Source organism: Mauremys reevesii, linkage group 2 (genome assembly GCF_016161935.1).
Source record: "Mauremys reevesii isolate NIE-2019 linkage group 2, ASM1616193v1, whole genome shotgun sequence".
NCBI classification, from domain to species: Eukaryota; Metazoa; Chordata; order Testudines; family Geoemydidae; genus Mauremys; species Mauremys reevesii.
In genome coordinates, this window is record NC_052624.1 from 66,674,315 (window position 1) to 66,699,703 (window position 25,389).

Below are 25,389 nucleotides of genomic sequence, written 5' to 3' on the forward strand. Positions count from 1 at the left end.
GGTCCGCCGCTTGTTCAGGGAAAGCCCCTGGCAGTCTGGGCCGGTTTGTTTACCTGCTGCGTCCGCAGGTTTGGCTGATCGCGGCTTCCTCTGGCTGTGGTTCACCACTACAGGCCAATGGGGGCTGTAGGAAGGGTGGCGAGCACATCCCTCCGCCTGCGCGGCTTCCCGCAGTACCCATTGGCCTGGAGCAGCAAACCATGGCCAGTGGGAGCTGCGATTGGCCAAACCTGTGGATGCAGCAGGTAAACAAACCGGCCCGGCCCGCCAGGGGCTTTCCCTACACAAGCGGCGGCCCAACTTTGAGAAGCACTGCTCTACAACAAACACTTCCTGTTGTGTTTCTTGACTGCACTCTACATCTTTGGAAAAAGGAGAGCATAATGATAAGGACAAAATAACACCTTGAATGGAATTTAGAGGAGAACCAGGAAACAGCATATCTGTAAATTGGTCTCCAGAACAAAGGAAGATACTGTGAGTACCACTCAAGGACCACCTCTCCCACCAAAAAGGAACTGCTTGGAATGCATGGATTTAATCCCTGGATATTGAGCATGGATCTACTAGAGGGCATCTGTTATGTGGAAGATTTTTTTTCAGCAGTAACAAAAAAAAAAAAGGTATCAATAGAGGAAAACTGTAGACATAATTTCCTGGGGTTTAGAAAATTATCACATTCCAGAAAAAATTACTAGACTACAAGGCCACTGAGTGTACAACAAAGGATGAGCTGCTTGAGTCGGTTAAGAACTGTTGTAATAATTGAAGACCTAAGGTGAATGGAAACGTATTCTAATGTAGCCACCAACTAGTGCGGCACCTTATGGCATCCTGACCAGTGAAAGGTGGGGTTCCGTTTATTTCATATGTTAGAACCCGGAAGTAGGAAGAGACAGTAATGGACTGAAATTTGCTGTTGACAATCAGGGGTGGCAGAGAGGAATGGAAACCACTAAACATGAGATATCTCTTCAGTGTACTTGTTCACTTCACTTCTTCATTTCCTCCTCTATTTCCACACCCATTCTTTATGGCAAATGTTTCCCCTACTAATCTCCACTTGTATCCTAGGTCTCTTGTGGCATTTACGTGCAGATAACACCTTCTGAGAGGAACAATCTTGAAACAGCTGCAGGCTTTTTTTTATGATTGCTGCCTTGCCTGTGTTGGCTCCTGATCAATGAGTTGTACACACTAACACTGTCAGGATCACATTAAATTTAGTTTTCCTTTCTACAGCCATGGCTGTGATTACCAAGAACACTCTTCAAAGTCAGAATGAAGGAGAGCTAGCAACTTGCAACACTCACATTATCAATTTAAGCCCCTGGTAAGGGATACTTAACCTGGGGACACCAAGATGAAAGATGCTTCATTTTAGTTCTAAATCTTTCCAAACAGGACTAGAACAATTGAGTGCACACCGGTGTCAGGGATTCAATAAGACTGTGTGTTTCGTGCTTCACATACAAATCCTGCAGTGTGACACTTATTAAAGAAAAAGATTTATAGGAAAGATAAAATAGGTGCTAATATTTCCAAGTTCCCTAGTATATCTGTAATGACACAACTTCTATTTCAGTAGCCCTACAATGAAGTGGAAAACATGAACTGGTATCTCAGTCTCATTTAATCTTAAAGTTCCGCTTTTTCCTTTTATTTTATAGGAGAGGCTGCATTTTCCTTATAACTAGATTGAATATGAAACTGGAATCCATATACCTCATTTAAAGTTGTTGTCAGATCTGAAAATTAATATCTTGCATGACCTATACAGACAGGCAATGCAGTATAGTATATAGATGTTGATGCTTATTAACAAAACCCAACAAGTTTCCATTAGTTTCCTTTGCTTTTCATAATTAACATCCCCAAATGACAATGAGTGAATTATTTTCATTTTCAAGCTAATGGGTTTACGAAAGGTTAATTGTTTTGCATATGATGGCAACACTATCAAGGAATCAAAGTCTCATCCACCTCTCTTTTTTGTGGGTGCCATCTTTCAATAAATCTCCATTGCACTGTTTTCAAAAGCGGTGCCTAAAAGGGTTTAAATGGTAAAGGGATGTGGGTCTTTGATATGCAAATTCATGAAATTTAATTTTTTTTTATCTGCAGTATAATGAGCAGGTATTGAATGAAAACTGATTGCTTCATCTGACAGATATTTTGAGATTAACAAACAGCAATGATGAATACAGAGGGGCAAATGAAGCTGAGACTGAGCTACCTCTTTACGATGTACATTATTGAGTGTGGCCACAGACTGACCTGTGTTCACTTAGGCCTGGTCTACACTAGGAGTTTATGTTGAATTTAGCAGCGTTAATTCGATTTAACCGTGCAACCGTCCACACCAGGAAGCTAATTAGTTCGACCTAGAGGGCTCTTTAGTTTGAATTCGGTACTCTACCCCGACGAGGGGAGTAGCGCTAAATTCGACATGGCTATGTTGAGTTAGCCTGTGTGTGGACGGAAATCGACCTTAGTAGCTCCGGGAGCTATCCCACAGTGCACCACTGTGTTGACGCTCTGGACAGCAGTCCGAGCTCAGATGTTCTGATCAGCCATACAGGAAAAGCCCCGGGAAAATTTGAATTCCTTTTCCTGTCTGGCCAGTTTGAATCTCAATTCCTGGTTGGACATCGGGGCGAGCTCAGCAGCACCGGCAACGAGCAGAGCTCTCCGGGAGAGGGGTCCATGCAATCTCAGAGTAGAAAGAGGGCCCCAGCATGGACTGACCGGGAAGTCTTGGATCTGATCGCTGTGTGGGGCGATGAGTCTGTGCTTTCGGAGCTGTGCTCCAAAAAACGGAATGCAAAGACCTACGAGAAGGTCTCCAAAGCCATGGCACTCAGAGAATACAGCCGGGATGCAACGCAGTGCTGCGTGAAAATCAAGGACCTGAGACAAGGCTACCAAAAAATCAAAGCGGCAAACGGATGCGCCGGAGCCCAGCCCCAGACATGCCGCTTCTACGAGGCACTGCATGCCATTCTCGGTGGGTCTGTCACCACTGCCCCACCATTGACCGTGGACTCTGAGGATGGGATAGTGTCGACGGGCAGTTTCTCTGCGATGTTCGCGGATGGGGAAGATGACGAAGGGTTTGTGGAGGACGAGGCAGGCGACAGCGCTTACAATACTGCTTTCCCCGACAGCCAGGATCTCTTCATCAGCCTCACAGAGATCCCCTACCAACCCTCCCCGGCCGTTAACCCGGACTCTGAATCAGGGGAAGGATCAGTCGGTAAGTGCTATAAACATGTAAACATTTATTTTTTAAAAAACAGGAATAAAAACTATATGAAAAGAAGGTCAATGCATATGGGGATAGAACAGAAATCCTCTTGGGAGAGTTCCACGAAGCTCTCGTAGAGGTACTCGAAAAGCCTCCGCAGGAGGTTCCTGGGGAGAGGTGCCTTATTGGGTGCTCCGTGGAAGCACTCTTCCGCGCCAGGCTATCCTCACGTACAGTGGGAGCATTGCCTCAATGAGCATGGCAGCATAGGGCCCTGGTCTGTGCAGGGTTTCACGCAGCATGCGCTCTCTGTCTGTCTTAGTGACCCGCCTCAGGGTGATCTCGCTCGGCGACTGCTGCATCTAATTAGGGGAATTATTGTAATGTTACTATTGGGAATGCTTCACTTTTCCTTTGCATAACAATAAGCATCGTTTAACAGCCACGTGGTGGAGGCTGCAGAGGGGAAGCATACAGGGATCTTTCCCGGGGACAGCCGCGAGGGGGTGGAACAGGGTCAGAGTTTATGCTTTCCAGATTGCCTGCAGCAGGAGGGCACTGCTATACATTAACTTTTAAGCAGCCTAAAGTTTACGGCTTACCAGGCCTGGCTGCTACACGGATTCTGCTGTCCTGCCCCGCTTGTCTGATCTCCAGTGCAAGACTCCAGGCAATGAAAGCGAATGCCGAAAATTCGAACTTGTCCTGAGAGCGCATGAGATAGGTGCCGTGTATGGTCTTGTTCACAGAAACAGACTAGACTGTGTTCAGTGTTCGCAAACATGTATCTTTGCAAGGAAATCACTTCCTTTTTCCCATCACACAGCTGCGGCTGTTTCCCGACCTGCCCCGGCATCCCCCTCGCAGAGGCTGGCGCAGATTAGGTGGCGAAAGAAAAAGACTCGGGACAAGATGTTCGCTGAACTGATGGCCTGCTCCAGAGCCGAGGCGGCCCAGCAGAGCCAGTGGAGGGAGACCCTCTCTCAGCAGCAGCGCTCACACAGCGAACGGGAGGACAGGTGGCGGCAGGAAGACCAGCAGGCGACTCAAACGCTGCTTGGCCTAATGAGGGAGCAAACGGACACGCTCCGGCGCCTTGTGGATGTTCTGCAGGACCGCAGGCAGGAGGAGAGAGCCCCCCTGCACTGTATCTGCAACCGCCCTCCCCCGCCACAAAGTCCTGTCCCCCCCTCACCCAAAATAACAAGAAGGAGGGGCGCTAGGGGCCGTGAAAACTGTCACTCCACCCCAGCAGAGCGCTCATGTACCAAACAGCTCTCATTCCCTAAAGTATGAGAATTGCTTCCCTTCCTGGCTCACCCAATCCCAAATCCCAGTTTCATCCCCCAACTGTGTAGTTGAGTATTAAAAATAGTTTGCTGTTAATTACTGTTTCCGTCATGTTTCTTTGCAGAAGACTTTGTGTGAAGGGGGGGAGGGGTTTGTTAATTGCATAGGACAGCCACCATTACCAGGGTACAGACATGGGGGCAGGATCAACAGCAGGTCACACACAGAGTGCAGTCACTAGGCACCCGGGTCACTCTGGGAGGTGTATGCTGCCCCAGGGTCCGAGCACCTGGCATCCACAAATGGCAAGGCAGGCTGCCCTTACCATGCCCTTCCACCCAGCCATGAGCCTCTCCGATGCCCTGAGCCCCAGCCAGAGCCATCATCCCCCTACACCTACTCACCCTTCCCACACACCCCTCACCCCTTCCTGCAAACCCATCCCTTCCTGCACACCCTCCTGTAACTGTCCTCCCCCCAGAGACCGCTGTAGGAGCAGGAGCCTGTCATTCCTCAAGTGTAGAAGCGGTTTGTACATCACTGCACACCGTACCCACCACAGTCTGCATCCCTGTTTGAACCCTTTAACGCGAATTCGTTAGTAAAGAAAACTTTGTTAATTAACAATGTTCCAATAACTTTATTTTTAAACGTCTGTTGGAAGGGGGGAAACCTGGTGAACGGGGTATGTAACCGCTGAAAAAAGTCAATAGTAACTGAAACAGGGGCAGGTTTAGCTTCTCTGTAAAGAGACTGGACAGTCATAGGTTACCCTGCTCTCTGAGGAACCTAGCTTTCAAAGCCTCCCGGATGCACAGCGCTTCCCGCTGGGCTCTTCTAATCGCACGGGTGTCTGGCTGAGCGTAATCAGCAGCCAGGCGATTTGCCTCAACCTCCCATCCCGCCATAAAGGTCTCCCCCTTGCTCTCACAGAGATTGTGGAGCACACAGCAAGCTGCAATAACAATGGGGATATTGGTTTCGCTGAGATCCGAGCGAGTCAGTAAGCTCCTCCATCTCCCCTTGAGACGTCCGAAAGCACACTCCACCACCATTCTGCACTTGCTCAGCCGGTAGTTGAAGAGTTCTTTGTCACTGTCCAGGGCGCCTGTATAGGGCTTCATGAGCCAGGGCATTAGCGGGTAGGCTGGGTCCCTGAGGATCACTGTAGGCATCTCCACATCCCCAACAGTTATTTTGTGGTCCGGGAAGAAACTACCTTCCTGCAGGCATCTAAACAGACAAGAGTTCCTGAAAACACGCGCGTCATGAACCTTGCCCGGCCACCCAACGTAGATGTTGGTAAAACGTCCCCTATGGTCCACCAGTGCTTGCAGCACCATTGAAAAGTAGCCCTTTCGGTTAATATACTGGCTGGCCTGGTGGGCCAGTCCCAGGATAGGGATGTGAGTCCCATCTATAGCCCCACCGCAGTTTGGGAATCCCATCGCGGCGAAGCCATCTATGACGACCTGGACGTTTCCCAGGGTCACTACCTTTGAGAGCAGTAGGTCAATGATTGCGTGGGCTACTTGCATCACAGCAACCCCCACGGTAGATTTGCCCACGCCAAAGTGGTTCGCTACTGACCGGTAGCTGTCTGGCGTTGCAAGTTTCCAGAGGGCTATGGCACTCGCTTCTGCACACTCAGGGCTGCTCGCATCTGGGTGTCCTGGCGCTTCAGGGCAGGGGACAGGAAGTCACACAGTTCAAGGAAAGTGCCCTTACACATCCTGAAGTTTCGCAGCCACTGTGATTCATCCCAGACCTGCAGCACTATGCGGTCCCACCAGTCCGTGGTTGTTTCCTGGGCCCAGAATCGCCATCCCATAGCATGAACGTGACCCATTGCCACCATGATCTCCGTGGCGCGGGATCCCGTGCTTTGTGAGAGGTCTGTGCCACTCTGACACTTCATGTCCTCACCGCGCTGCCGGAGCCTCCTAGCCCGATTTCTCAGCAGCTGACTGTGGAAGAGGTGGACGATAAGGTGCGAGGAGTTGACAATGGCCATAAGTGCAGCGATGATCGCAGCGGGCTCCATGCTCGCAGTGCTGTGGCGTCCGCGCTGTCACTGACCAGAAAAGTACGCTAACAGATTTCCCGCCGGCGCTTTCAGGGAGGGAGGGCGGGAGTGACGGTTGAATGACGACAGTTACCCCAAACCACCCTCGACACATTTTTCCCCCAGCAGGCATTGGGGGCTCTACCCAGCATTCCAATGGGAAGCAGGGACTGCGGGAATTGTGGGATAGCTGCCCAGAATGCACCGCTTCCAATGTCGACGCTTGCCCCATTAGTGTGGACTCACAAAGTCGAATTAGTGTCCTTAGTGTGGATACACAAATTCGACTTCATAAGGTCGAATCCACAAATTCGACCTAAGTTAAATCGAACTACTCTTGTAGTGTAGACATACCCTTAGTGTAAACATAACATTGTAGTGCAGACAACATTGTTACTCAAAATTAAAGTCATCGCAAGTGTGAAGTCCTGAAACTGAGCTAATGGAAAACTGTCTATTGGTTAAAAGAAACCAATATTTCAGACTTCCTCCAGCTGGTTTTTCTTGTGTTCCTCTTGTAATATATTTCATGTTTGTATTTATATACAATATACTTGTAATTCATAAACAGTAGTCACCTTTAAAAAGTCAACTATTTACCAACAGTTAATGTGCCGTTATGTTAAACACCAGTTATTCTCCCATAAGTAAAAGAGAAAGTGGTAACTGCTGATTTTTTTAATAGCACCTGCTGTACGTATAAATACACAGGTTGTGGTCAGTGCAGAGGTGCACTAGCCCAAAAGAAGCACCATGACTTTGGAAGGAGTGCCAGGAGAATGTGGGCACTGTGCCACCTTTTGACAGCTTGCAGTGTGTTCTCCCCCTTTGCAGGGCAAGCCCCTATGAAAAACACGGCAATGTCAGTGGTCTCAGACTTAGACTAGCCCTTGTTCTTGGCTGTTGCAGAGTGGCGCCAGGGGATGCACCCCATCTTTTGTACTTGTGCAAGGCTGGTCACAACAGAGCCAAATACGGGGAGGCTTTATCCATGCAATAAACTGCATTTATGGCACACCATCAACTGCCTCTCTCGCACTCTGCTCATCAAACCATCTGTACTCAGGCTGCTTCTAAAACTGCAAACTTCTGCACTGTTTCAAACAGTATTTATTTTTTTAAAAAACCTGTCAGAAAGAGTTTTCCTTCTTTCTCCCCATTTGTGGAATTTCTCCGCTTCTGCCAACACACTCATACACCAGAAATAATTTAAAAAAACCCAAATGATCTGATGTGCAAAACAAATAATATTCATTCCTGCACCAGTGATAGACTTACTGTCCATCAACTACAACTAGAAATTGCAACCTATTCCAATGGAGAGCTGCATCTCTCTACTTTCTATTGATATAAAGCACTCACTTCCTGATCCAACAGACTGCAGATGCTGAGACTTAAAAGTATATGTATAGAAAAGTTATTTTAGGTCATTATAGAGGTTTCTAAAACATATTTTATTTTCTGCTTCAGAGGTCTGTGTAGCGGAATTCAGTAAAAACTGAGCCTGGTTTTACAAGATACTATTGTGACACAGTAAAATAAATAAATAAAACCTAGATAAACAGACCTAATACCAATAAAGGTTTTATAATCTATTTAAAACATTGTTAAAGGAGTTATTCTATGAATATGTGGCATATGTAGACTAGATAATGGCATAGCATGGTATATCTGTTTTAACAGCAGGAATATGGGATGACCTTTGCCATCAGTGAGTATGTCATCATCACAAACTCAGGCCAATAAAAGCTTATACCACCCCTTAATGTAGTTGCTCTCAGCTATATCTATGCATTCTAATTATATCTGTTAAGTTTTGTTGCAGTTATTAGTTACTGCATTGCTGCCAACCTAATTGCTCAAGTGGAAGGGTTATACAAAAACTAAGCTAATTCATTATTGCACTCCATTATTGACCCAAATTGCAGAACTTGTCTGATATTATGCATCTGGACATTTTTTGCGCGCAAGAGATAGATACTATAGGCCACCTTTGTGCTCCTCAGTAAAAGTCTCATTGAAAAAGGCCAGTGTTGCATATTTAGTTGTTGGAGGGTTGAGAGTGGAGTTTGGAGCATTTGTGCTCAGGTTCTATGGTGACTGGTGGCAATATAGATTTAAGGTCTTAGACAGTGAGAAATGGGCTCACTTCATTCAACTGAACAACTATAGATTTACTCTTCCTCCAAACAACTAGGTGCATCACATCAGATCATACCCTGTTATCAGCTGTTGGCTGTGTGTGTGTTCTCTCTGTGTTCTGCACTGGCTCTGGCCAGACAGCCCATACAGCAGACTTTGATCAAACTGCCAAAGAAGGCTACAGACTCAGTTCAGTGGTGAAGGTGCTTGGCCAGGTTTATTGTTAACGAAGCATGGTCCTTGTCTCCTATACATGCTACAGGTACACTAACACATGTATGCCCATTACAAAGGACTTGGCTCAGTGAGTGGTGGGATTCTCCGCTCTCATCTTGGCCGGACAAAGACAGCCCCTCTGTGACTCCTCTTTTATACACTGATACAAACAAGTTACCTATTGCCACTCTGACGTGGTTAGTTACCACCCTTTACCTTGTACATGTTGGTTCAATCAAAACTTCTCTATCCATCACCCTGTCACCATGACCCTATGTTTAGGAGGGTCAGTGTGTTCCTGTATCATCTTCTACCATAATTTGGTATCAGGATGTTCTGGCATGATCCTTCTGGAATGTGTTTATGCAAGTGTCCTGTGCCTAGCACTTCCTAGGACTGCTTGTGTTTTTGCAACACCAACCCTCTTCTTGCCAAGTTCAGTGAACTTGCCATTAGGCATGTTTTGTAACAGGGCCTTACTCTTGCAAACTTTGCTTTTTATCAGTAGGGCCTGACTTCAGTTTGGGCCTTAGGCCTTACATCAGGCCCCTTGTAACAGGCCTCATGTCTCAGGGTCTCTCTTTCTATTACACACGCAACTTCTACAATTTAGGTCAAACAAGTCAAAATTAAAGTAAACTGAAGTGCAAGAATTAATATACTTATTTTTTACTTCCATGACATGATTGGATCCTCAATAGCTTAAATATCATATGAAGCAAAGTACTACTTTACATTTATGAACTAAAAGGAAAACTCTCCTCTGCTGCTGAAGCTGTATTGCCAGTCACAAAAACAACCTTGCAATGAATTAGAAGATTAAAATCCACAGAGCACACATGATTTAAATGTTGGACAGTTTGTGATTCTTCTGAGGTGAACTGAACCAAAACCAATTTAATCTTAGAATCGGAGACAGAAAATAAATATCCAGTATGCATGGCTCAGTTGCCTTGGATGCCTCAATGGCATGTTGCCCTACTGAGTAATGTATTCTTCCTGCAGTAACAGTAACTTTGAAAAATGCTAGGACATCTTAAAATGCTAATAAGGAGAGTCATAGTGAGATAAAACTAGAGTGTCCAATTTTAAGTACTGTATGGTGTATTCAAAAATTTGGAGCCTAACTTAAAATACAGGTTTTTTTCCTCTGTCCTCTCAGTTTAAGGTGGGAGTTTGTGGTAGCAACAGCTTCAGATGAAAACCCAACTTGAGGAGGCAGGTGGAAAGGCTATGGGGGGATTTAATAATTCTACTATACACTGTCTTAATTGTTTTGATTTATCCCTGTTATATTCCATTATATTTAGTTTGTATTTTGCTGTTTATGACTGGATACCTATTTCCCCTCAGTTTTTCCCATATCTTCACTTTCACCTACCTAAAGAGAGAAAAACAAAGTTTTTTTTTCCATTCATCGTAAGACTCAGTCACTTTCTGTTTATTTTAGCACTGATGGATTCTCCACAAAACTGCAAAGCAGTAGCATCACACCTGTTATCTGAAGATAGTACAGTACTCGTAAGACTGACATCACATCATGAGGAGTTATCCAGGCATTTGTGGGGTACATTTGGGGATTAGTGAGTCATTTGTCTTATCTCTGCCGAAAAGTTTTAACTGAGGTCTAAAAATGAATGGCTGGGCTCTATATCCACTGTTTCAGTTTCTGGATACAAAATGTTGTGCCTGATGAAAAAGACTGTAATTTACATTAAACACTGATGTAAGTTGCCAAAATAATATTGCACATACTCCAGCACATTTGCACATTTATCTGGAAATCCTTAAGAAGCATTATTGACAGTTAGTGCTGAACTTGTGCCAGGACTCTAACTTAAAATTAAATTGATTCAAGTTGCAAGGTATAATTTTCTTCCCATTAATTACAACTGTGTTAGAAGACTGTTCTTTTCCTTTGTTTGCCTCCATTTTGTTCCCTGGGCTTCTCAATATACTGTTTGGATTTGATAAATTTACGGACACCATCTAAGTTTCCTGCATATAGTGCCAAGACTATGATGGTGTTCTAATAGTCCTTCCAGTGTAATCTGCTGTTCCATACATCTGCAGTACACTTCTTCAGTGAAAACAAAGTTGTCTTTAACTTAATTCAAGCAGTTTTATCCCTTCCCACTAATTAGTGAGTCTAAACCTAGATTAGGAAATCTAATTCATTCTAATTTACTTTGTGATTTTAATGAATGGGCTGACTTCTGGCACAAGGAACTGTACTGGGCACTTTTATGGTGCAACTAAATCTGCTGCACAAACTGGGTCCCTTTCATCTGTTAGTCCATTATAGTGAAGGAATATATTAATCCATAGAGTGCATAGCTAAATTCTGAAGGCATGCCATTCAATCTGAGACTTTAATCCTCATACTTTCAACTGAATATTCCAAAAAAGAACTCTCTTATTCTATAGATCTGTTCCATTTATATATTCAGAGCCAGACTGTCTCCCTTTGTTGCAAAAAATGTGTGTTACTGCATTACACTCCTGGTAGCGAAGAGGGAGCAAATGGAGTATTTTAGTCCATTTTAAAAAGAACAGGAGTACTTGTGGCACCTTAGGGCTAGTCTACACTTACGAGCTGGGTCGACGCGGTGAGTTCGACTTCTCGGAGTTCGAACTATCGCGTCTAATCTGGACGCGATAGTTCGAACTCCGGTACTCCACCACTGCAAAAGGCGGTGGCGGAGTCGACCTTGGAGCCGCGGACTTCGATTCCGCGGCATCTGGACGGGTGAGTAGTTCGAACTAGGGTACTTCGAATTCAGCTACGCTATTCACGTAGCTGAATTTGCGTACCCTAGTTCGACCCCGCTTCTTAGTGTGGACCAGCCCTTAGAGACTAACAAATTTATTTCAGCATAAGCTTTCATGGGCTACAGCTCACTTCTTCGGATGCATAGAATGGAACATAGAATGTGTGTTCCATTCTATGCATCCGAAGAAGTGAGCTGTAACCCACGAAAGCTTATGCTGAAATAAATTTGTTAGTCTCTAAGGTGCCACAAGTACTCCTGTTCTTTTTGCGGATACAGACTAAGACGGCTGCTACTCTGAAATCAGTCCATTTTGTGCATCATCAACAAAATTATTTACTAAGGCTTGTTCTACATGAGAAAGTTACACCTGTTTAACTTAAGGTTCAATTTTAAAGGGTTTAGTTAAATTGGTGACAAAGGCAGTGTGGACATTGCTTTTAGCTTAACCCAGGCTGGCTTATTTTGGTTTTGTTTAAATCGACTGGGAACAGGTATTAGATAAACTAAAATAAACCATTATTAATCCACAATAGGAATGTCTGGGGCTTTAAAATTTGATTTAAGTTAAACTGGTGCAACTCCTGTGTGCAGACAAGTCTGAAATTCCAATCGGTTACATGGTGGTATTAAATACAAGGGAGGTTACATAATGCCCTTGCTGACATCTATTTAAAAAACAAGGATTAACACAGGCCTAACTGAGGCATAGACAATGAGGGAAATACTCACATTATTTTTATAAATATAATGTGCACTTCATTTTACCTGTGTGATATTATCTTGCCTTGCTACACAGGGCTGTATGGGGAAACCAACAAGAAACTAAACAATGACAAAGATAAGGTACTGTCATAGAGAATGCCAAGGGTCCTTGAGGAACAATGGGAAAGCTATTAGTTGGGGAATGGCCCCCTCCTGGCTTCATCCAGGCTAGTATGGTTTATTCTTCCCAGCCCTGAAAGTAGGATCAAAGGAGATACTAAAACTTTATAGCTGCTGGCCTAAGCTAGAAAGGGGTTGACTGGGCTGTTTGCTGCTGCCTGAGAGGAGATGCTGACAAAAGCGCACAGAAGGAGGGAGAGAATTCAGCAGGGCAGTTCTCTTCTCCCAGCCCAGAGATGGAGGTACACCTCTACCGCGATATAACGTGACCTGATATAACATGAATTTGGATATAACGTGGTAAAGCAGTGCTCCGGGGGTTGGGGTGGGGAGACTGCACACACTGGTGGATCAAAGCAAGTTCAATATAACGCGGTTTCACCTATAACGTGGTAAGATTTTTTGGCTCCCGAGGACAGCGTTATCTTGAGGTAAAGGTGTAATGATAAGGCATGTGACAGAACCCAGCCTGACTTTCAGAATTCAGACTTAGACTGTAAGGGTGGCAGTCATCAAAAACATCTTTTAAATTATAAACAAAACACATTATTGAGACGGCATAACCATGGAATGTCACAATGCCATTTCCAGAGTCACTTTTCAGAATGGAATCACACTTTAAAGCTCTACTTAAATACACAATGAACATTAATACACTGCATATATCATTAATGTGCAAGTCCTTCCCAGTTGGACTAACCCCATAAAGTTTTAATTTGCTATCATTAGCTAGATCAAGGGTTCTCAAACTGGGGGTTTGGGACCCCTCAGGGGGTCACGAGGTTATTACATGGCGGGGTCGCGAGCTGTCAGCCTCCACCCCCAAATCCCGCTTTCCTCCAGCATTTATAATAGTGTTAAATATATAAAAAAGCGTTCTTAATTTATAAGGGGGGGGGTCGCACTCAGAGGCTTGCTATGTGAAAGAGGTCACCAATACAAAAGTTTGAGAACCACTGAGCTAGATATTTCATTTTTTCCACTGACAGTTTTTGGATTATAGAACAGAAAAGGCTGTCTCTAAATATATCTGAGCATGTAGAGAATCAGCTCTCTGACAAGCCAGCTATACAGCTACCTTTTGTTTCATACATTTAATTTAAAAATATGAAATAAACTTTATTTAATAGGAGGGTTTTTTTTAAACAGTCTTTTAAAGCTTTTTTGCTCTTTTACAAAAGAAACAGCCCTCTCTGAACTAAAGGGCAGGGTGGTGAGGTGGTTTTTTTTCCCCTTCAGCACCTTTAATAACACTGAATTTATAAAGTATGGATTATGTTACTTATGCCCCAAATAAAAGGGAACTAATTTTATTTTACTCATTCCCTACAGATAAGAAAATGTTTCATTTCAACCTGGGCTTGCAAAGTCAGCTATAATTACCATTTCATAATCTTCAGTCTTATCACACTATACTTAATACAAAAATTCAGTACTACATTGCACACGCTTTACAAATACTGTATACAGACCAATGGCATGGGCTTGATAGCACTTTTTGTCCGGAAGGACTGCGTTTCCTACAATCTCTCTTCTAGGTACGACTTAACTCAATTACATAACTTGAGCTGGACAACTTGGTGGGATTTTCCCAAACCAAATGTGCAGACTGGCTTAACAGTGCAGAAGACCCGTACATTCAAAGTGATATTGCTACAACTGTCCCTTAATCTCACAAGAAGTGCCTCCAAAGCAAATACCAGGTGCCTTGCTAATCATTCTGGAGATGTTCAGGTTTTCAATATTTACAGGTCTGAAACTTAAGACCCAAAGGCCTCTGCTGGAGGCAAGTCCTTGCTCCTTCATTCTGATAATGCTGAACTACCTTATGCAGACTGGTTTCTTGACAAATGCTTTTCTCTTTTTTCTATATTAAGACCGAGCGAAGAGCTGGATGACTGTCATGCTCCTGTACCAGATATGGGACTGGCTACAGAGCTTGCTTATACACACCAGAAGTATTCACCAAAAGATCCTTTAAAGCTCTGCCAGGTATGAGGTATTTTACACCCAGCACCATCTCGTGGCTGAACAGCATAATACAATTTAGTATTCCATTCCAGGTTTCAGAGTGGTAGCCATGTTAGTCTGTATCAACAAAAGGAAGGAGTACGTGTGGCACCTTAGACTTGTTAATCTCTAAGGTGCCACAAGTACTCCTCGTTCTTTTTGCATTCCATTACAGTGGTTCTCAAACTATGGGTCAGGATCCCAAAGTGGGTTGTGACTCCATTTTAATGGGGTCGGCAGGGCTGGCATTAGACTTGCTGGGGCTTCGGGACGAAGCCGAAGTTCGAGCCTCGCTGCCTATGGCCAAAGCCTGAGGGCTTCAATTTTGGCCCCCCGCCCAGGGCGGAGGGACTCGGGCTTTGGCCCTCCTGTACTGGATGGTGGGTCTCTAGCAGGCTCAGGCTTTGATCCCCACTCCTGGGGTCATGTAGTAATTTTTTGGGGTTGCAGTGCAATGAAGTTTGAGAACCTCTGCATTACAATGACAGACCCCAAGGAATGAAAGGTGAACCATATCTTTGTCATGTTAACCTCTTATCTTTTCCCCCAAACAAGTTTACATCATCACTGAGCAGCTGTGAAAACTTCTGGCATACCTCCTGCTAAAGCCAGACCACTGCTGGTGAACGATAGATTTCAGAGTTCACCTCTACTTTATTATTTAACATTTATTTAACATTTATAAGACAGTAGTGCTTAGAGGCCTTAACCCTGCTATGCCCAATTGTGCTAGGTGCTGTATGAACATATAATACGTTACAGTCCCTGCCCCACAGCTTTAGACTGTATCCAGATTTAGATCTGTGCTGCAGGAGAAACTGGACTGATGATGCTGGAGCGCTGAATATTTAGAGGGTGTCAAATGCCAGTATTAGAACCTGTGTCACTGGATCTGTGCCAAATCAGCTAGCGCTTAATGTCCAGCTGTGATACTTGGCTCTGGAACACATGCAGCTTTTCTCTTTGAGGCCTTCCAGACTGACTTGATATTAAACTAATACATCAAACTCACTTTCATGACAAACTCAGTGGGGGCCAGGGAGCCTTCAGGCAGTCACTGTGGGATCTGAGAAACCATGGTGATGTCTGGCACAGATCCCACAGACCAGGTTAGTCATGATCTGCTCTGAGACATCAGACGGGGGTCACATTTGTCCTTAAGGAACATTCTATGACCATACTGGGGGCATTTTTTGAACCTGCTAGGATGATGCTTCTACATTATACACCTCTACCTTGATATAACGAGACCAGATATAACGCGGGTTCGCATACAACGCGGTAAAGCAGTGCTCCGGCGGATCAGCGTGTCAGGTCCCAGCCACAGCGCTTTGCTTCCCGTCGCCGGTGAGTGTGGGGAGGCTGGGGAAAGGATGCCCCCGCCGTACTCACCTGCGGCGGGAAGCGGAGCACCACGGCTGGGAGCTGGAGGAGTGGAGTGGGCTGGGGCTGGGCTGCTCCGCTTCCGCCACTGTCAGTGAGTGCCGGGAGGTTGGGGAAAGGACGCCCCCCGTACTCACCTGTGGGCAGGAAGCGGAGTCCGCGACTGGGAGCTGGAAGAGTTGAGTGGGCTGGGGCTGGGCTGCTCTGCTTCTGCTGCTGCCGGTGAGTGCTGGACCTTTTCCCAACTCCTCTTCCCCCACCCCACCCCCGAGCAACACGGCTGGGGCCAGGGCAAGGAAAGCGGAGTGGGCTGGGGTCACGGTGCTCCTCTTCCTGCTGCAGGTGAGTACAGGGGGCGTCCTTTCCCCACACTCACCGGCAGTGGGAAGTGGAGCGCCACGGCTGGGAGCTGGTGGAGTGGAGTGGGCTGGGCTGCTCCACTTCCCACCACTGCTGGTGAGTGCCTGTCAGGGGGTGGAGGGGGTGGAGAGGGGTTGGGGCAGTCAGGGAACAGGGAGCAGCAGGGTTGGGTCGGGGGTGGGGTCCTGGGGGTGATCGGGGACGGGGGTCTCTGGAGGGGGCGGTCAGGGGACAAGGAGCAGGAGGGCCAAAGCAAGTTCAATATAATGCAGTCTCACCTATAGCGCGGTAAGATTTTTTGTCTCCGGAGGACAGCATTATATCAGGGTAGAGGTGTAGTAAGAGAGAAGAGAAGGAATAATGAATAAGGACATAACATATTAAATGTTAAATTGTATGTAATATTTAACAAGTAAATTAAAGTTCTGTGAAGCACTGCATCCTGAGGTGCACTAAGTATACCTTTCATAAGAAAAATGTTGAAAATATTTTAAAATATAGGAACAATATTATCACAGTATTAAGGGCACTAGGATCAGAATATTATTTCCTGAAGAAAACCAATAGATGTGAAGAGAAACATTAAGGGAAATGTAGCTGTGATGATGCCGGAGCAGTAACAATAATGGTGAGTAAATTCCTTCACCAGCAGCTGCATTAACAGTCTTCATTTATATTATGAATTAAGCTTCACAAAACCCTTGTGAGCATCTCCATTTGACAAATGGACAAACTGAGACACAAAGTTAGGTGATTTTTTTTCAAGGTCACAAAGCATGTTTGTGGCAGAGCAGAGAAGAGAATCAAGATCTACCTTCCAACCTGGCATTCCTAGCCACTAATACAAATCTAAAGATTGGCAGTTGGATGCGTTAAGAGTCACTAGACCTTCTCAGCAGCCATGGCACATGCCATCCTTTACTGGGAACTTAATGGTCATTCTCATGCATGGACCTACGTGCGCGGATGTGCTGTATTACACTGGAGAAAGGAAATCCCAGAAGGTTAAAGCTCTGCACATCCATCTTATTGAACCATCTCAGGGATCATAAACCTATTTCAATTCATTTTCATCACACACAAAACACAAGTTTTAACTCCTCCACGTGCTACCAAGTTCTAATATTCATAGAACATCATTCATTTCCATACTGCCAAGTCATAAACATATAATTATGTCGTCAGTGTGTGGTGCAGCAAGAGAAGTAGATGAGCACTTAATGAGAAAGCTTTTGTGTATATACACAAACAAAAATTGCCATTCTAACCATCTGTTCCTTCTTCAGATTCCATGGAGTGAATTTATAATGTTGGCAATCTCTTGTTCAATCCCATGGTAACAAATTGGCATGTTTTAGGTAAAAAATTATGTCGTCATTTTGTGGTGGTGTGGAAAATTGTGCAAAAGATTTTTTTTTAAACAAAATTATTTTCATACAAAGGGCTATTATGTAAAAGAAAAAGTTACTCAGTACAACTGTGGATTTGCTTAAAAAGATAATTACAAGAGGTTCAAAGATTTAAAGTAGGATATAGGATTTAAGAGTGGTTTTGAGCAGTTTTGGACTATGAAAAATAAGTAACCTATATAATGAACTATGATAGTCACTGGTGGTAATAAATATATTCCCATAGCAGAAGGAGACTAAAAAACTTACTCAGAAGGTCACAAATCATTTTCAGATAACTTCACGGAAAAAATATTCTGCAACTATTAAATATTTTTGATACTCAGTACACTCATTTATTCTATGGATAATTTTGTGATAAACAGCCACAGTATCTTTGTTAAAAAATGACTGGCAAATGTAGTAGAATTTTTAGATAAAAATACATAATTCTATGGTAAAATTTGGACTATTGTAAATAAAAGTCCATTCAAACAGCATTCCTTGTCTTCATGAATCTCTCCCAGCTCTCACACATGTAATTCAGCATACTATGTTGACTGGAGAGAGGACAGGTCAACGCTGAAGCTCTTAACATGAGTAGCCAAGTCAAGAATTGTGCTCTCAGTATGATGAATATTGGGGTGCTCTTTAATAACTGCTAATAGTGTACCTTGATCTGCCACTGGCATTGTGCTTTCTGCATGAATATTTTTGATGAACTTCTCCCCAGTAGGGTACCATCATGGATAACCCAGGCAGAGTTAGTTAGTCAGGATAGTTGTCTAACAGCTTCCATTTGAGGGTTGTTAAGGGACAAAGCCAGAAATATCAAATCTGATGACACTGTTCCAATAACCATGCCCCCTCAGGGCAGCCTAGGAATTTATCCGACCAGGAGGCTTCTTGAAGAACAATGAAGGCTGGGAAGGTTTTAAAAGGACATACTTAGAGGGAGAACCAGACAGAGACACTCAGGCACAGACACCCATGGGGGTGTCTGAAGAAGATAATCCTGCCCAGGTTGACATTATGGGATGGTAGTGCTTTAAACAAGATAGACATGCATAAAGGTTCTTCCAACTACTAAATAAAATACTTTGTCTTAAGAAGGCTGTTGGTCAGTATCACAGGTTCAAGAAGGGAGTGCCTACGTTGCAGGCTTTGGTAGTGGTATGTTGAGGGTGGCTGGCGCTCATTCACTGTTTCCTGTGCTCAATAGTTTTGTGGACATGACACCTTTTCCCATGAGTTGGAGTTCAGTACCACCACCAGGATATGCCAGGCCTTCGTATGCAATGGAACATTTGGCTTCAAAGAGAAGAATGCAGATTGCTTCAAGAGAACTAGTGAAGCAGATCTGCTGAGCAGAGAAGGAAACTGGGACTGTGTTGGTTGAGTGGAACCGATACTGAGTGATGAAACTCAGGCTTTTGCTTCAAGGACAAATTGTTCTAGACTGGCTTCTGACCAGGCTTACTGGAGTCCCCTGGGATGGCTTTAGCAGCTGGCTTTTCAGGTGGTCCCCCTCAAAGCTCACTGGGTCCAGATGACAGTTCCAGATAGACCTAAAATATCATGTTCAATTCCTGCAGCATAACTTCCTGCTATATCAGGGGTGGATAAACTTTTGGCCTAAGGGCCGCATCGGGTTTCGTAAATTGTATGGAGGGCCGGTTAGGGGAGGGGGTCATGGACTGGCCCCCACATCCTATCGGGCCCCCCCCCGACTCCTGCCCCATCCAACCTCCCCTGTTCCCTGATGGCCCCTCTGGGACCCCTGCCCCATCCAACCACCCCTTCTCCCTGTCCCCTGACTGCCCCCACCACCCCATCCAACCCCCAGTCCTTCCTGACTGCCTCCCCGGGACCCCTGCCCCACTCAACCCCGTTTCCCCCCTAACCACCACCCCGAACTCCCCTGCCCTCTATCCAACCCCACCGCTCCCTGCCCCGTTACTGTGCTGCCTGGAGCACTGGTGGCTGGCAGTGCTACAGCCGTGCCGCTGGGCTGAAACTGGGTTACGCTGCTGCTGATGCCACCACACAGCACAGAGCACCGGGTCAGGCCAGGCTCTGCAGCTGCGCTGCCCCAGGAGCTCATAGCCCCACTGCCCAGAGCATTGTGCCGGCGGCAGAGCGAGCGAGCTGAGGCTGCGGAGGAGGGGGGATTGCAGGGGAGGGGCCGGGGGCAAGCCTCCCAGGCCAGGCAGGACATAGTTTGCCCACCCCTGTGCTACATCCAAACTTCCAGAGGCAGCTGGGCCTTCTTCCTTCCTACCTCTGTGGTCTTCAGGAAAAGGACTATATCCTGAAAGAGAAACTGGGGGGAAAAAACAAGAGAAAGACCCAGACCACCATCAAGCTCAAAGCCACATTACATGGAACTAAGCTCCAAAGCTTTCAAGAGCTTCCAAAGGGCTAGCTGCTCTAAAACTGTCTTGGAGAAAATGAGATGTTTAGATTACTGAGGCAAACCCTTAATGCAAAATACATCAAAAAGGCATCAAAGTACAAATTCAGAATCTTGAGTGGTCAAAAATATGCCTCACTAGACTTAGATTCACTGGACTGGAACTAAGTATTGTACAAAGACTGTGTCAAGGGTGTCAAGAAGCAGCCTCGTTCTCCATGACGATATACACTGGAGCACTGAAAAGATGGGCAATCAGAAAAACAAAAAGCTTTGACTACATGTTACCTGGAATATTACCAGGTATCCAGGACTGGAAACCGCAGACAAAGCAGAGCCAGAGAGATAACAACTGGAGGGTCCAAGTGAAGGTTGCTTTGTCAAAAAGAACATGGCTGGAAGATTCTAGTGAGGGCTGTAGTACTGGCAGTTTTTACACTATGTGGCTGAATAGGGCAATTCTTGGAATTTGGCTCAATATAATTTTATAAGAGCGTTGCTTATTGTGTCTACGTACACATATATTGGGCTCCTCTGCAGTTTTTTTTTTCTCCAATTTGCCTTTGTAGTATATAAATCCAATAATTTCCACTCTTGATCCCATTTCCCAATACACCAATTATTTGTTAATTCATGTCTTCTGCTGCTAATGTCAGAGCAAGAAGTGGCAGAAGAGATTAGGAACCAGCCTGGAGTAACTGGAGCAACAAAATATTTTTATGTAATGAAAGTAATCACCACACCATTACATCTGATGAAAATATATAGATTTTCTACAAACATATTTCAATGTATCAAGGATCACTGTGTAACAGCTGAACTGCACATGGACTTGTAAAATGAGCTGAGTTGTGTGGTCCTTTAGAATACAAGAAATCTAAGAACAAGAAAAGGCCATCTGTCCCAACATGTCTGCTCTTTATCCTTATGTTAATCAATAGGTTAAAAAGCACCCACATTTAAAAGCAAGAAGGTTAAGAATAAAAAAAAAATGGTGGTTAGAAACAGCTGTTACAACAATTTGGTACATTAATTCAGTTTATAACATGACTTACAAAGTTATACGAACTATACTACAGAACTATTACATAATTCCAGGTATGCAACATGGAAAAAACCTCAAGAAAGATTTATAGGCCAGCATTAATTGTCTAGAGTACTTCACTTACCAAGATGTGTGTTCATCATTTTTGCACAGTATTTGCACATGGCCTCTAGGTCATTTAGTTGTCCTTGGAGAAATGAAATTTGAGTCTCCAATTCTTCCTCCTACAATTGAAAGGATAAGCTTTAAGAAACCTAACATACAATAAAATTGATAAGCAATGCCCTTAAAATGTTTGGAACATTCCACTGGTTATGGTCTCATTTTTGCCTATCAGTAAGTCTCGGAAACAACAGAGTTAGGTTTTTCTTTTGTAGGTGAAATGGAATCATTTTGACTTCTCTTTCTTTTATCATTCTTAATGATGTCTTTGTCCTTTAATGTACCATTTTTTATTCATATTAGTTGAATAATTAGTTGAACACCTCCCCCCCCCACAAACCACAAAACATCAGTTCCCATACAATGTTTTATGAAAGGTTAACAATTACATTTCATTGATGGAGATAATAGGATATATTTCTGGATAAATATGTATTTTGGTCTATGCAAACCTAATCCAACGGAGACAGGTCATGAACCTACACAAATTATGCAAATTCACACTGAGCACAGTCACATACTTTAGACATTATTACTATAACCTCCCTAAAAATTCCACCATATTCCATCAAAACACTGGCCTTTTAGCTTAGCCACTCTGAATATTTAGTATAAGCTAAACATATACTTATTCACCATATATTTAGGCATTCATTTTATTTACCTAATGAATCATGCTCTATTTGAAAAAAAAAACCCTGTATTTCCATGATAGACCAACTACAACTCCAAATGCATATTTTGTGTAATATTTGGGAGAAAGTATTTTTTAACCAATGTACTGTAGAACAGCTACTCTGGAACTCTTTGCCAGAGGATCTCGTAAAGGCCAAGACTATAACAGGGTTCAAAAAGAACTAGATAAATTCATGGAGGATAGGTCCACCAATGGCTATTAGCCAGTATGGGCAGGGATGGTGTCCCTAATCTCTGTTTGCCAGAAGCTGGGAATGGGCGACGGGATAGATTATTGATGATTATCTCTTCTGTTCATTCTCTCTGGGGCACCTGGCATTGGCCAGTGTCGGAAGACAGGATACTGGGCTAGATGGACCGTTGGTCTGACCCAATGTGGCCGTTCTTATGGAATCTTTAAGGTCTGTTCAGTAAACATGCATTTAATATTTTTAAAGTACATTTTTTAAGATCCATAGATTTCAAGGTCAGAAGACAGCATTATGATAATGTAGTTCCTGTATAACAAAGGTCACAGAACCTCACACAGTAATTCCTGCATCAGGCCCATAACCTCTGTTTGAGCCAGAGCATATATTTTAGAAAGTCTCTCAGTCTTGATTTAAAGATAAGTGATGGAGAATCTACGATGCCCCTAGAAAAGTTGCTCCAAAGATTAATCATCCTTCCTGTTCAAGCAAGTTTTTTTTTATTCACAGTATAGCAGTATGCAAAAGAAGGTCACTTTTGAGCGGCTCTAGGATTTGCGCCACCCCAAGCAGGGCGGCACGCCGCGGGGGGCGCTCTGGCAGTCGCCGGTCCCACGGCTCCGGTGGACCTCCCGCAGGCATGCCTGCAGATGCTTCACCGGAGCTGCGGGACCAGCGGACCCTCCGCAGGCACATCTGTGGGAGGTCCACCGGAGCCGCAGGACCAGCGGACCCTCCGCAGGCATGCCTGCGGGAGGTCCACCAGAGCCGCCTGCCGCCCTCCCGCAGGATGCCGCCCCAAGCGCGCGCTTGGCACGCTGGGGTCTGGAGCCGGCCCTGCTTTTGAGCTCCTCCTCTTCTTCCACTTTGGGAGGCTTACAGATGTATTACAGTCTTTCTTGGCTGAGGTTGTTGGTCCTCAGACTGTGGTTTAAGTATTAATAGGAAAACAGCAATGTAGAAGGATAAAACAACCTTTATTTGGCTGCATAATTAATCCTAAATTAATGATTATCAGAAAACTGAGAGCCAGGGCCCAGCAAAGAGAAGGAAACTTGGCACTCAGATGACCTGTATTCACCACCAACTATTTAAAAGAAAGCATTTGTTTAAATTAGCATTCTGTAAGAAAAATCTGTAAACGAACACAACTTTCAGCTTACATACCTTCTTTGTCTTTTTTTTTTTAATGCCAAGTCATAAACAAATTGCTGATAAATAAGTCAAGTTCGAAATTCGAAATACTGACAGTGTTAACTAGGCTGCACACTGTTATAATTCTATCAACAAATGTAGTACTTAAAAACCTCTCTCTAGCAACTACATCTTGCAATGACTACAGAAAATAATCTACTCTATTTCCTGTTACTACTTTTGATACTTAGTTACCAGCTTGAGAAAGGAGACTAGATTCGATCATTTTACTATAAACTCATATACAATCAACTTGCAATAGCAGCATTAACTAACAATTTAAACACAGATGCACATACCAATGTCATTCCTGTGGAACTGGACATGGAAATTGAACTTCTGGTAATAAATAGTTCTGTATTTCCCACACTTCTATCTTTCTTCAGATTCATGAATCAAAATCAGACTAAATTGTTTTTCAAAACATTCCTGGTGCAGCTGTGGACACTTAGACAGTAAAATGAAACTCTCCAGTTATACTAAGTACCAGTTAATTTCCTAGCTGAGATTGATAGTAAGATTGAAGAGTAGCCAAAGACCTACAATGTCTATGTAACATTCTTGTTTTAACCTGGGAAACAGGAATGTTTTTAATGCCTTGCAAATGTAAAAATGGAAATTGCAACTAAACATATTTTCCTTCTTTTCCAATATTTATAATAAATCCTTACACTAATAGTATGAGACAAAGGTGCATCAACTCTCTCGATTCTAGTTCACACCACATTACATGAATTTTTCTGTCAGTCCGTTGCTCTATGTTCCTATAAATGCTAACTTCTGCATTTACACTTTGCGGAGAACATGCCTGAGAGTTCTTGTATATAAATTCCATTGCTGAACAGCCAAACCATCACTGAATCTGATCTCTGTGTTACACATTATCACAGGACTAAGAATGAGTAAGTGCTGTAACAGGTATGTAAAATAGTAGGCAGGCAAAGAAGAATTTCCCTGACCCAAAAGCAGATCACAAGGAATTGAGTTATAATGAAAAAACACGTACTAAGAAAGAAAAGTCATGGCAATCAGAAGGAAAAATGAGGCTGCATACAAAGATACCATGCAGCGAGATACCACTATGTGGTAGGCTACAAAAAAATTAAAAATGTGAGAGAAGGAGTTGCATCAGGAATTGTAACTTGTATTGTAGGTGCTAAAATGTGTTGTGCTGCTCTCTCAAGTGCGCTCTCCCAGAATCATACACAATGACTGTAAAATTGTATCTGTGAAAATGTATCTGTGAAACACCCAAACTACACAGTGTAAAGCTAGGAAATACTTACATAAATATCAGTGAAAATCAAGACATCATCCTCTGTAATTCTTTTGGGAACTGAACTGCCAGTCAGTCAGACTGAAGGGGGTGGGGATAGGTGAAAAGGGGTTCAAAATAATTCAACCATAACTCTGTGAAGTTGACCACTTGACCACAGAAAAAAATCTGCTGTCAGTATGAGAAAACTAATTTAACTCCTTTTTAAAGGTTTATAAAATAACAACTGCATTTAGGCATTTATTTTCAACATTTTATAATACTAAATGAAATTACCCACATTGTGTAGGCATTATTCAAAACCACTACTGCTGCAGTCAGGCACTGGGGATCATGTTGTGAGGAGGAGAAACAAATCAAACAACAGCTAAATCAAACAAATGAGCCATTGTGCCTGGCTTGGAAGACCAAGAGAAATGAATCTTAATGATGAGAAATACCCCCTCCCCACCCAGCCCTACAACAAATTCTGCAAAATTCAGTCCCAGAAACTCTTACCCACACCCTCATAGTTCCAGCCCATTCAGAACTTTAAAGATAATCAGCAACACCTTGAACTAAATTTGAAAGTGAAAATGAAGCAGGTGGGTTTATAACTGATAGGTAATATTGGTTCACATTCCTCTGACAACATAAAATGGACTTCAATTTCTCCTTA

At 43.9% G+C, this 25,389-nt stretch overlaps 1 protein-coding gene across 11 annotated transcripts in view; it reads right to left on the minus strand.

Annotated features, from left to right (window-relative positions):
* TBC1D5 (TBC1 domain family member 5) overlaps positions 1-25,389 on the minus strand; it is a 487,219-nt gene that overhangs the window by 25,819 nt on the left and 436,011 nt on the right. For all 11 annotated transcript variants that reach the window (XM_039523970.1, XM_039523969.1, XM_039523966.1 and 8 more), the window contains one exon: positions 21,340-21,439. In XM_039523970.1, the coding sequence (XP_039379904.1) occupies positions 21,340-21,439 (100 nt within the window). The remainder of the gene's footprint in view (positions 1-21,339; positions 21,440-25,389) is intronic.